The following is a 14104-nucleotide window of genomic DNA, read 5'->3' as shown; positions in this document are numbered from 1 at the left end:
AAAGAAGATATTAAAAGACATTTCAATAAATGCGTCTCTGCTCCACTCAGATAATTACACCTCACCTTCTCGTATTCAGCAATGACCCATCAACAAAACTCAGCCTGTAAATCAGAAGGGAAATGCTTCCAATAAACACACTCAATATCCAACACACAGCTCCAATCAAACAGCTCAGCACAAAGCACCGAGTAAACAGGTCTCTCAGCTGGATCTTCTCACACAGCATAAGGGGCATTTCCACACCTGATTCCCCACAGGATAGTCAGACTGCCTGAACATTAGTGTGGATATGATGCAATGTAATTATTATAAATTCTGCACCTTCACTCACCATCTCCTGACTTGGTTTTCAGTCCCTACAGGAAGTGAAGCAGCTGTGAAAGAGGAAGAGGAGAGAATGGGCAGAGTGGGTGGGCTCTCTGATTGACGTCTCTCACAGCCAATCACAATATTTCTGGAGTAACAGGAGTTTCCTGAAGTTTGGGAAACTGACCAGGGAAACGGAGGAGACTTTGAGCAGCAGATCAGGTGGAGATTTAAACTTGTCATTGTCCCATTTGAATAAAATCTCACTTATTGCAGCTGCTGTCTCAGTTCCCCTGGTAAATGATTTCTAGTGTGGGAATAACATTTCAAGCTCACATCAGTTTTTTTTATTTAGAGCAAACTATGTGCCTTACTAATCCTGTTCTTCGTTCCTCCAAAGGTTCATTTCAGATTTTATAGCGGCAAGGAATGTAGCTTTGTGGGATGTGTAGCTTTGTTTGTGTTTAACAGATCAGAAGAGGAAGAGCCACAGTACCCAAGAGAGTGATGATGTGCAGTGGTGGAATCAGCAAATGTATAAGGCGAGACACACGAGAGAGACACATGGCTGGAGTGGGGAGTTTGACGCAGTGATTGGGGAGTTTCTCTATTTCTAAGTGACTTGGTGACCCATGAATATGCTGAGGCTCATTGTGTGAGTAGATGGTTTGATGTGTTACAGCCCTACCCTGTCCATGGATCACTTGCTGTGGGAGTTCAGCTTCTGTCAGCTCCAATTTCTGAAACTCATTTTGCCCTCCATTCTCCTCTCCCGGGGTATTTTATTATTTCACGGGATGTGGACATTGTTGGCAAGGCCAGCATTTGTTGCCCATCCCTAAATGCCCTTGAACTGAGTGCCTTTTTAGACTGTTTCAGAGGGCATTTAAGAATCAACCATGTTGATCCTGGTCCTTTCAAGTCTCATGGGAAATTCTGGTTCATTTTCTTCTCCTGGGATGTCCTGCTCCATTTTCCTCTTCTAGGATGTCACAGCCCGAGGTAGTTGTGTCTGAATGCCCAAGAACGCTGAGTGTAATTTGAAGTGCTGCCTCAAGCGGGTACAACTGGCAGAAACTCACCACTCTCATTATTCCCATCTGGGACCATTTCTGTGATTGGTACCACCTTCCAGGGTGATGTATAATAAATTAGTGTTAAAGATCGCAAAAGTTTAATTTACACATTATATCTAACTTGCATTTAAAATTCCTGATATGGTCAATTTCAGCTGGATTACACTGATGAAACTGATACAAAGTAGACTCTCGATCACAACTTGAACAGATGTGGAAGCAATATTTTGGCATGGATTGAGAATTGGCAAATGGTAAGTGGGGAGAGAGGTTTCTTTTTCAGGGTGGTGACCTATGGCCAATGGGATTGCAACTGTTTACATGTAAAAATAACTTGAAGGAAGGAAGCAAGCAAATGTACTGTAGCCGAATTTGAAGACAAGGTGGAAAAGCAAGTTGCGAGAGAGATACAAACAGTTTACAAAGATGTATTGATAGACTAAATAAAAAGTTGGCAAATGGAGTATGATGCAAGAAAATGTGAAAGATGCCCATTTTGGATGGGAGAACAAAAGAACGGTATTATTTAAATGGAGAAAAATGCAAAGCTTCAACACAAAGGGATTTGGAGGTGTTTGTGCATGAAATACAGAAAGCTAGCACACAGATGTAGCAGGTAATCAGGAAGGCTAATGGAATAATGGTCCTTATTTCAAAGGGGTTGGAGTATAAGAGTACGGAAATCTTGCTGCAACTGTACAAGATACTGGTGAGACCACATCTGGAGTACTATGAACAGTTCTGGTCCCTTATTTAAGGAAAGATATTATTTCATTGGAGACAGTTCAGAGCAGGTTCACTAAGATGATCCCTGGCATGGAGGGATTGTCTTATGAGGAAAGGATAAACAGTTTGGGCTTCTACTTGTTGGAATTTAGATGAATGAGAGGTTAACTCATTGAAACAAAGAGAATTCTTAAGGAGTTTGACAGGGTAAATGCTGAGAGGATGTTTCCCTCATGGGAGAGTCTAGGACCAGAGGGCAAATTCTCAGAATAAAGGGGCACCAATTTAACACTGAGATGAGGAGGATTTCTTCTGAGGGTTATGATTCTTTGGAACTCCTTGCCATAGTGAGTTGGGAGAGGCAAAAACACATATATTGAAATGTCTTTTAAATACATGAGGGTAAAGAGACAGGGCCTTGTCAAATGAACTTTCAAAGAGTCTGACGACAGGTTCATCAAAAGGAAATTTTATTTTAAAAAAATCAAACAACACTGGATCATTTTTAGAGCAATACAGATGACAAAGGGTAATCTGGACTCAAAACGTTAGCTCTTTTCTCTCCATACAGATGCTGCCAGACCTGCTGAGATTTTCCAGCAATTTCTCTTTTGGTTTCAAATTCCAGCATATGCAGTAATTTTTTTTGAAGAGTTGGTGCATGGCCTCCTTCTTTTACTGTGTTTTGCAAGCCATGTGACTGTCTCCCATCACCCCTCCCCCCATCTCCCACTTCCTCTGCCTGCTAAGATGGGGTTTGGGCCGAGGAAAGAAAGTAGCCACGTTGGATAATGACCAGAAGCAGACAATGGAAATAGGAAATAACTAGCAAGTGAGGAAAAAGAAAGGACTTGCATCTGATCCCCACATATGGGGAATAGCAGACTGGCACTCACTGTGGAACAGTCCCAAACTGAGGAGTCAGCTCTTTTAGCAAAGGCTGTGGAGATGCTGATGTTGGATTGGGGTGAGCACAGTAAGAAGTCTCACAACACCAGGTTGAAAGTCCAACAGGTTTATTTGGAATCACGAGCTTTTGGAGCACTGCTCCTGCGACTTTAACCTGGTGTTGTGAGACAACTTACTGTTCAGCAAAGGAGGAGAGGATGTTTGAGTAAAATCACATTTTCCTTTCCTGTTTTACAGAAGGATTGAATCATAGAATCATAGAACCCTACAGTGCAGAAAGAGGCCCTTTGGCCCATCGAGTCTGCACTGAACACCATCCCACCCAGGCCCTACCCCCATATCCCTACAAATTATACCCACTAATCCCTCTAATCTACGCATCCCTGGACACACTAAGGGGCAATTTCTTAGCATGGCCAATTAACCTAATTGATTGCACCATGCAAAACCAGAGAATACAGAGAGGATATACACAACATGGAAAGGCTAAGCAGTGAAAGCGATCCAGTAGATCCACATCTGGTCAGATAAGGGCAGGTTTCATCCATCATCAGATCAGAAACTGGTCAATGGTGTGGAGCCTTCCACCAGAACCAACCCTTCCAAAGGTTGAGCTGCGGATGATCAATCAGGCTGAGACTGGGAAGAAGTGTGAATATACTCCATGTGTGTTGAGAGCTTCAATCATTCTTTGAGCCTCATGAATAATTGACTCATTCCTACGAGAGGCTGATGTCTGAGGAGGTATCCACAAGCTTTTACATTTTCTTAACAGACAAGGTGCATCTATTGAACAGCCACATGGAGGAGAAACAACTTAAGTTTCAACTGTGTGAGAAATTATTCTCTTGGTCATCGACCCTGGTACACCAATGTATTCACACTGATGAGAAACTTTTCAAGCGTGAAATGTACAAAGAATCATTCTCACAGTTGTCGAATCTCCACACACATACCAACGCAGTCACACACAGAGAAACCATTCACGTGAGGTGTGTGACAAATCAGTCTCACAGTTAATGTCCTTCCATGCAACATATCATTCTTAATGTCATCTACCATCTGAGCACAACAACATGGTCACACTGAGTAAAAACCATTCATGAATAAGGTGTGTGCTAAATCATTTCCATAGTTATCGTACTTCAGGTGCACTAACTTGTGCATCTAGAGGAGAAACTGTTCAAATATGAGATGTATGACAAAGCTTTTAAACGTTATCAAACCTCTTGGCCCATCAAAGAATCCACGCAGATGCAAGACCCTTCAAGTGTGACATTTGTGCTAAAGATCTTTGATTCTCTGAAGACACTAACACATTCACATTGGGGAGAAGCATTTCTATGCTAGGTGTGAGACCGATCTTTCTCAAGGTCATAGAGGATTACACCATGGAAACAGGCCCGTCGGTCCAACTTGTCCATGCCGCCTTTTTTTTAAACCCCTAAGCTAGTCTCAGTTGCCCACATCTGGCCCATATCCCTCCATACCCACCTTACCCATGTAACTATCTAAACATTTTTTAAAAGACAAAATTATACCCACCTCTACTCCTAACTCTGGCAGCTTGTTCCAGACACTCACCACCCTCTGTGTGAAATAATTGCCCCTCTGGACTCTCCTGCATCTCTCCCTTCTCACCTTAAACCAATGCCCTCTGGTTTTAGACTCTCCTGCCTTTGGGAAAAGATATTGACTATATAACTGATCTATGCCCCTCATTATTTTGTAGACCTCTATAAAATCACCCATAAGCCTCCTACACATCAGAGAAAAAAGTATCAGTCTTATCCAGCCTCTTCTTGTAACTCAAACCATCAAGCCCTAGTAGCATCCTAGCAAATCTTTTTCTGCATTATCTCTAGTTTAATAATATCCTTTCTATAATAGGGTGACCAGAACTGTACACAGTATTCCAAGTGTGCTGTATTCATGTCTTGTACAACTTCAACAAGTCATCCCAACTCCTGTATTCAATGTTCTGACCAATGAAACCAAACATGCCAAATGCCTTTTCACCACTCTGTCCACCTGTGACTGCACTTTCAAGTAGCTATGAACCTGTACCCCTAGATCAATTTGTTCTATAACTCTCCTCAATGCCTACTATTAACTGAGTAAGTCATGGTTTGATCTACCAAAATGCATCACCTCGCATTTATCTAGATTAAACTCCATCTGCCATTTGTCAGCCCACTGGCCCAATTGATCAAGATCCCATTGCAATCCTGGATAATCTTCTTCACTGTCCACTATGCCACCAATCTTGATGTCATCTGCAAACTTACTAACCGTGCCTACTAAATTCTCATCTAGATCATTAATATAAATGACACCTAACAGTGGACACAACACCAATCCCCGAGGCACACCACTGGTCACAGGCCTCCAGTTTGAAAAACAACCCTCTATAACCACCCTCTGTCTTCTGTCAACACCAGGTTTTAGTCCAACCGATTTATTTGATAGTAAACTCACAAGCTTTATTTGATAGTAAACTCACAAGCTATCAAATAAATCGGTTGGACTAAAACCTGGTGTTGTCAGACTTTTTACTGTGTTTACCCCAGTCCAATGCCGGCACATCCACATTCTGTCATCAAGCCAATTTTGTATCAATTTGGCTACCTCACCCTGGATCCCATGAGATTTAACCTTATGCGGTACCTTGTCAAAGGCCTTGCTAAAGTCTTTGTGGACAACATCAACTGCACTGCCCTCATCTACCTTCTTGGTTACCACAACTCAATCAAATTTGTGAGACATGATTTTAAAACACAAAGCCATGGTGACTGTTTCTAATCAGTCCTGAACGCCTATAGATCCTGTCTCTCAAAATATCTTCCAATGACTTACCCATTATAGGTGTGAGACTCACTGGCCTATAGTTCCCAGGCTTTTCTCTGCAACCCTTCTTAAACAAAGGCACAATATTTGCCACCCTCCAATCTTCAGGCATCTCACCTGTGACTATCGATGATTCAAATATCTCTGCTAGGGGACCTGCAATTTCCTCCCTAACCTCCCACAATGTCCTGGGATAAACTTCATCAGGTCCCAGGAATTTATCTACCTTGTTGAGCTTCAAGACTTCCAGCATCTCTTTCTTTGTTATAAGTACACTCCTCAAGACATTACTATTTATTTCCCCAAGTTCTCCAACATCCATGCTTTTCTCAACAGTGAATACTGATAAGAAATATTCATTTAGAATCTCACCCATCTCTTGTGGCTCTGCACATAGATGACCTTGTTGATCCTTAAGAGGTCCTACTCTCTCCATAGTTACTCTTTTGATCTTTATGTATTTGTAGAAGGTCTTTGAATTCTCCTTTGCCTTATCTGCCAAAACAATCTTGTGTCCCCTTTTTGCCTTCCTGATTTCTCTCTTAACTCTACTCCCACATTCTCCATACCCTTCAAGGGATCCAATTGATCCCAACTACCTATGCATATCATATGCCTCCTTTTTCTTGACTAGGGATTCAATATCCTGACTCATCCAGGATTTCCTATTACTACCAGCCTTGCCCTTCACTCAGAGGAATGTGCTTACCCTGAACCCTGGTTAACACACTTTTCCCACTTTACAGATGTCTCTGTACCTTCCCATAGACTCCCCCTTTAACTGTTGAAACTTTCTTCCTGATACCATCAAAATTGGCCTTGCCCCAATTTAGAATTTTAACTTTTGGGCCAGACTATCTTTCTCCACAGCTATCTTAAAACTAATGGAATTATGGTCACTGGTCCCAAAGTGATCCCTCACTAATAATTCTGTCATCTGCCCTTCCTTATTTCCCAAGAGGAGGTCAAGTTTTGCCCCCGCTTTGGTTGGGCCATTTGCATACTGAATGAGAAATTCCTCCTGAATACACTCAACAAATTTCTCTCCATCCAAGTCTCTAATACTATTTCATTGGACCTCCTGTTGTGTCAGAGGATGCTTCCTTGTGTAACCTACCATTCAAGTTGGGTTCATGTCACACTATCTGTAATCCCCACAACTTGACTGGGCTTGCAAAATCTAACTGTTCTGGCTGGAGACAGTACACATCTCTTTAACCTGTGCTTAACCCTCTCTCCACTCATACTGTCTGTACCTTTAAGACTTGATTACCTGTAAAGACTTGCATTCCAATCACTATTTTGTAAATTGAGTTTGTGTCTTTATATGCCCTGTTTGTGAATAGAACTCCTACTTACCTGATGAAGGGGCAGCACTCCGAAAGCTAGTGGCTTATGCTACTAAATAAACCTGTTGAACTTTAACCTGGTGTTGTGAGATTCCATCCTGAAAAGGCAGAGGATTCACATTGGAGGGAAGGTGTGATGTTTGTTACCAAACTTTCACCCATTCCTCTGGTCTCCAGAAGCAGTAGTGGAGCCACACTGGAGAAAAACTGATTAGGTGTGAGTGTTTGAAAAGACTTACATAAGAACATAAGAAATAGGAGCAGGAGTAGGCCATCTAGTCCCTCGAGCCCGCCCCATCATTCAATAAGATCATGGCTGATCTGAAGTGGATCAGTTCCACTTTTTCGCTTTCTCCCCATAACCCTTAATTCCCTTGTCTGTCAAAAACCTATCTACCCATGACTTAAATATATTTAGCGAGGTAGCCTCCACCACTTCAACGGGCAGAGAATTCCAGAGATTCACCACCCTTTGAGTGAAGACGTTCCTCCTCAACTCCATAACTTTCCCACATTCAGCATGTATTCTGGCTTTCAACACACGCAGCAAAGGAACCCTATTGGTGTGAATTCTGCAATAGAGCCATCACGTAGTGGCTGGACTTCTTGGAACATCAGTGACCCCACACAGGAGTCAAATCCTTCCAATGTGACATTTGTCAGGATTATTTCACTCCCTTGCCGAACACCAACATCTCCACATGGACTTGGAGCCGGCTCACCTGCTTCCCCTACAAAGAGCATCCCCTATGTTGTTTACTCTCCAGTGCATCTCTGGTCTATAAAGAGGGAGAATAAGCCTGGAATCCTATTCCTCATGAGTGAGCCCAGCTGGGAAGTCACTCGGAAGGCAGGATGTATCTCGGCTTTGACAGTCTCCATTGTCTCACAACATTCACTGTCTAGGTCTACACATATTGAATGGCCACTCGAATACAGCACTAGAGGCAAATCGATCTCCACAGTCTGTACTTCAGGTACCTTGAGGATTGGAGAGAAAGTCAGAGACAACTGTTAGGAGGTTGTTGGTATCAGCTATCAGCTTTTCAGCTTATTAATTTTGTTCTCTTCAGTAGCCAGATGAAGAATTTCAGAATTTAAAACCAACTGTTTATTTACGAGCTATATCAAGAGTTCTAGTACACCATGGCTGCACAGTCTAGATCCGTATACAAAATTTCACAAAGAGATTACAAACAATGCAGATTGAGTTCTAATGATGTAAATATTGAAGAAACACCATCAAAATCCTGCAATTGCTTCATGATGATATGACTGTAACTGTCTTGGGTAGGAGATCTGAAGCAGGAGCCTTCAAAATCCACACTGGTGTGAAATAAGGTTGTCTGATCATTGGAATGGTCTAGTCTAGTCCAGAAGCAACAGTAGCATGGATGAGGGTGGGCTAATATGGGATGGATGGGCTGTTGGAAATGGGCAAAGTTAGAGGGGGAAGTCAGTGATCTTTATGATGGAGCAGGTATGAGGTCAGAAGTTCAGCTTGAATTGAAAAGGATGAAACTGACTAATTATTGGAGATGAGAATGGAAAGATCGGGAGAAATTTAGTGAAACTGGAACAATCCCATGATCTATCAACCAGTTTTGAAATGTTCAATTGACTCCCAGCCTCAACAGATTTTTGTGGGGAGAGTTCCAGGTTTCAGTCCCTGTTTTGTGACAAAGTGTTTGCTGACATCACCCTTGAACAGCCTAGCTCTAATTTTAATGCTCTGTTCCCTTGTTCTGGACTGTCCCACTAGAGGAATAGTTTCTGTCTAACTATCAACTTGTTTAATCATCTCAAACACCTCAATTAAATTTAAATTTACATGTGACCACTGGATCTCTGTAGCCAGTGGTGGGTTTGTAGGATGGAAATGAACTCCATCCTGTGTCACTTCTGACCACCAGAATTGGGAGCTAAAGCACAGGGACTTTAAAAAAACTTCTGTCTGTCGTACTGAGAGAATTTCCATTGGTTATATGTGAGTGTGTTAGTAAAGTGAGCCAGCTCTCAGGAGTGGGTGTGGGGTAGAACCAGGGCCTGCTTTAGTTGATGTGAATTGTAGATTGTCTTCAACTGATGGGTGTTTGACTAATGCCATAGCTAATGTTTTTTCTCACCTGCCTGAGAGGACTACTATCCTGAGTATGCTGGGGGTGAGTCTGTACAAACCTGAGTTTTCCCTAAGCCCATCACACCTCAATGTAAGAAAAGTGTGATACTTTCAACCTACATTCTTCCAAGACTCATTTCATATTTTGGGAAAGAGCTTGAATGTTTTTCAAATGTTTTGTTACTTTAGTCGAATCTAAAGTTGGTGTCAGCTGAATTATCAATCGTCTGTATAGATTATTAAATCACAGTAAATTCACGTTCTTTTAGTCTTAACCAAACCACCTGTTTTGTCAGCATGGTGTGTTTCTGTTCCCTGAAACACTCAGAAGTCTACAGTAAGAGCCATGTACACAATATATTGGTCAATGTCACTGGGGGATGGTATATTTTTGCCAAGTTTAGAATTACCAGTTCACAGGAATCATAACATTTCCCTAAGAAAGATTTGCTTTTATTTATCAACTTTCAAAAATTCATGGGCATCTGAAAGCACTTCACAGTGAATGAAAGATTTTTGAAGTGTAGTTAATGTTGTAATGTGTGACTTGAACCCACAAATCTCTGACTCAAAGATGAGAGTGCTAACGAAACCATGACTGACAATAACTTTGAATTTTTCTGTTGTGTTAGATTCAGTTCAAGTCCCAAGGATCTGTACAGAAATGCTTTCCTCCTGTGAACTGGCAGCCTGAAAGTTTGATTTAGTTTCAAGTGGTAACTAGTTGGAGCTGCAAATGTCAATGTTGTCTTTGTGTTTAAGTTGCTGAGGTGGTGTTTTTTTTTTATTTCTGCCCGTCTCTCTCTGGGGCAGCTCAGAGAGAAGCTGGTGGGATGTTGAAGAACTGTTTCCGGTACTGGGTACACTTTGGGGTGGATCAAAATATTCCCCAGAAAGAGGGGGAATGGTCACAATCATCCTAATGTACTGTGCATTGAACAATATCAAATGGGACAGCACAGGAGAGGAACTGGGAGAGGTGAATGGATGAGAACAAGGTGAATGTTAAATGGCTGAAATTGAGAAGGGAAACTGAATCTCTGCAGGAAGTGAGTGCTGGAAAAGGCAGGGCTGTCTGTATCTTGTCCGCTCTTGTTCTCTGATGTTCCCCTTTGTCCTGTGCATGTACTGATCCCATCACTACATGTATTCACTGACTTGGATGCTATGTGTCTTCCTCCTTTGATCTGCTGTCAAATGCATACAAGGTTACACATCCCACACTGAGGATGTAAAAATATTATTCCCACACCAGAAACTTCTGTCAAATGATTAGCAGGGAAGGACAAATTTTTTTTGAAGAGATGGCATCCTGTAATCTACATAGGAATGACCATTCGGTAAGTGACGGATCAAGATTCCTATGAATTCCATCACCTAATATCCACACTAATGTTCAGGCAGTCTGACTATCCTGTGGGAAATCAGGTGTGGAAACGCCCCTCATGCTGTGCGAGAAGATCTAGCTGAAAGACCGATTTACTCGGTGCTTTGTGCTGAGCTGTTTGATTGAAGCAAATTCAACCTGTGAGAAAGGGCCTGGAAGTTGCGATTTTTGTTCCAGGATGGGGGCCTACCCTGGGAGTCAGGTTGGGTGACCCTGGAATGAGTCAGGATGATGCTGGGTGAGGAGTTGGGCTGGGTGGAAGGCTTATCTTGGAGACCCGGCACTGTATCAAAATTTAAAAAGAGAAATGTAAAACAGCTGTCACCCTCACACCTTCTCCATATCCCATCTATGCCAAACAATGCCACTTGCCCCTAACCCTCATATCTTCCACGATCCTATATTCTATCCCTGACTATGGCCCTTCTTGCTCACATAATATCCATGCTAATTTAGGCATCTAACCACCCTATGGCTCCTCATACCCTCCATGCCAACCTCTGCCCTCACCCACTCCATCTAATAGCCACTATGCCAATTTACTGCCAACTTAAACATCACACACTCTTACACAATCAATGACCACTCCCCCATTGTCCACAATGGGCAGATCTCAGGATCCGTGAGGAAGTTAAATAAAACCAAACATCACCCTTGTGGGTTTGATCTCAAACAACAACGAGTAGTAGTACAGGAAAGAGGTAGAGAATCTGGTAAAATGGTGCAACAACAATAATCTCTCTTCAATGTCAGTAAAATTAAGGAGATAGTTATCAACTTCAGAAAACTTAGTGGAGGACGTGCCTCTGTTATGAAGTGGAAATCACCAAGAGCTTCGAGCTTCTCCATGCCCAGATCACGAACAACCTGTTCTGGTCTCTCCACACTGACACTATAGTTAAGAAAGCCAATCAATGCCTCTATTTTCTTAGCAGCCGAAGGAAATTCGGCATGTCCATTACGACTCTCAGCAATTTTTACAAATGCACCATAGAAAGCATCCTTTCTGGATGTATCACAGCTTGGTATGGCTCCTGATTTGCCCAAGACCACAAGAAGCTACAAAGGGTTGTGAGGGCAGCCCAGTCCATCACGCAAACCAGCCTCTATCCAATGCTCCATCTACAGTTCCTCCTGCCTTGGAAAAGCAGGCAGCATAATCAAGGACCCCAAGCATCCCAGACACACACTCTTCCACCTTCCTCTGTCAGAAAAAGATACAAAAGTCTAAGATCATATATTAACCAACTCAAGAACAGTTTCTTCCCTACTGCCATCAGACATTTGCATAGATCTACTATATATTAAGTTGATTTTTCTCTACACCCTATCTGTAACTGCAACACTATATACTGCACCCTCTCCTTTCCCTTGTGTATGCTATGAATGGTATGTTTTGTCTGTATATCATGCAAGAAACAATAGTTTTACTGTATTACAATACATGAGACAATAATAAATCAAATCAGAGTTCTAACTGTCCGTTACAGACTTCATTGTTTTAAAACAATATTCATTCATTAAAACTCAATTACTACATTTAGTTTTCTTCAATGACATTATGCCACAAAATACCAAACATTTCACTCAATTTCATCCCCTGTAAAAAGAAGCACTGAAATTCATAGTCCCACTTCAAAGTATCAATAAGCATATGGAGCTATCAATCAAACTGTGAAATGGCAGGCATTCTACTGTGATAATGGTTGTGAAATCTGTCATCAACATTAAACCAGTTAATCCCTGAGGCTTACGTCAACAGACACAGATCTCTACACTTAGAATCACAGAATCCCTACAGTACAGCAAGAGGCCATTCGGCCTGAGTCTACACTGATTCTCTGACAGCAGTCCACACTATCCCTGTAATCCCACATATTTACTCCACTAATTCTCCCTAACGCACACATCTTGGGACCATGGGAGGAAAGCGGAGCACCAGAGGAAGCCAAGGCAAACACTGGAAGAATGCACAAACTTCATGAAGACAGTCACCCAAGGTTGGAATTGAACACTGCTGTAAGGCAGCAGTGCTAACCACTGCGCCATTGTACCATCCCACATGACAATTGTTTTTTGACAGTTGTAATGAGCTCTCAGTTCTAATGGGGTTATGAATTTTCTACGCATGTTCACGTCTACTTTTACGACATCTCAAAGGACATGCTGCTTTTCCCAAAGGGCAGTTTATGCCTCCCTCTCCCTAAAGGTGACCAGTCATCATTTCCAAAGGGTTACCGTTCCTCTTCTCAAGGTCACCTTATTGAGCTAAAATAATCCATGATTTTAAATCAGCTCCTAACGGGTTTGACATGTACACATTGGGTTTCAGACACCGCTCGTCCCAAACCACATCAGGAAAGGCAGCTGCTGATTTCTACAGACTACAATCTCTGGCAAATATGCAAACCCCAACCCAACTCATTTCTGATCCCAGGAAAATGGAACATGCTGTGTTCTGCATCCAAATGACAGAAAGTCCCCATTGTCCCAATGACAGAGAGTCTCGCTTTTGTGGCAAAACTCCAACCAGACAGAAAAATATCCCTCATGGTAAAAAAAAGGAGGGAAATACTGAGGTTGAGGAGCAGATGTTGGAGGGAGGGAGGGACCGACCCTAACTTCTTCTGTATCTCCCTCATCCCTGTGATGTGATCTCTTCTGTGTCAGAGACATGCCCAACAGTTATGTCACTGCACTGGGCTGCTGCTGGCCAGAAGGTGCAGGTGCTACAATCAGAGTCAGAATCTGAATAATTTCATTCAAAGTTTCATTATTTCTTTGCAGAAGCTAACAAGAACCTCATTGTTTCTTTGTAGATTGTGCTGAATATTTGTATCTTTATGGATTCTAGCTAATGTATCTTAAAATATTGTTAAAGTTAGGAGTGGCCTGATAACTCTGTTCTTTGAGCTTGTTCCTGATGCTCCAGAAATTTCAGTTCATCTTCATTTTCTTTATCAGCAGCATGGGCCTAATGTTTTCCGTGTGCTCATGGAGACGGTGGAGTTTCTGCTCCCAAAGCTGCAGGTTCCTCATCTCCAGAGGGCTCTGAGTGCCGTTCCTCCACAACAGCAGCTAAAGCATCACAGGCCTCTTCCTTCACCATAACCACAATATTTAAGTTTAACTCATCAACACTATTTTCATAATCAGACATCTCACCCTCCTGACACTCCTCTCCCTCCTCCACTGCAGCTGCCATGGCACACTGCTGTGAGGAATTCACCTCCATCCCTTCCTCAATGGCCCTTTTAGAAATCTCGGATGCTGCTACCAACTCTCCTCCATTATCATCTGATGTGTCCATGGACACCTCTGTATCTGTCAAAGGAAGAAAATCACAATTATTATCTTTTGTCGCATAAATTAACTTCCTGAA

At 42.2% G+C, this 14104-nt stretch overlaps 3 protein-coding genes across 6 annotated transcripts in view; all 3 read right to left on the bottom strand.

The window, feature by feature from the left end:
• The window catches only part of LOC145348051 (uncharacterized), an 88059-nt gene extending 87761 nt beyond the window's left edge, over positions 1–298 (bottom strand). The window contains exon 1 of the mRNA XM_080196175.1: positions 66–298. The gene's annotated coding sequence lies outside the window, so the exon portion shown is untranslated. The remainder of the gene's footprint in view (positions 1–65) is intronic.
• Positions 1–14104, bottom strand: part of LOC145348007 (uncharacterized) — a 521035-nt gene that overhangs the window by 337826 nt on the left and 169105 nt on the right. The window lies entirely within an intron of this gene.
• Positions 3337–14104, bottom strand: part of LOC145348016 (uncharacterized) — a 30298-nt gene continuing 19530 nt past the window's right edge. For all 3 annotated transcript variants that reach the window (XM_080196121.1, XM_080196120.1, XM_080196123.1), the window contains exon 4: positions 3337–14046. In XM_080196121.1, the coding sequence (XP_080052247.1) occupies positions 13715–14046 (332 nt within the window). In that variant the 3' untranslated portion in view covers positions 3337–13714. The remainder of the gene's footprint in view (positions 14047–14104) is intronic.

The sequence above is a fragment of the Carcharhinus amblyrhynchos genome, chromosome 9 (assembly GCF_965287045.1).
Source record: "Carcharhinus amblyrhynchos chromosome 9, sCarAmb.v2.hapA, whole genome shotgun sequence".
Lineage (NCBI taxonomy): Eukaryota > Metazoa > Chordata > Chondrichthyes > Carcharhiniformes > Carcharhinidae > Carcharhinus > Carcharhinus amblyrhynchos.
This window is presented reverse-complemented; position numbering and strand designations above follow the sequence as displayed.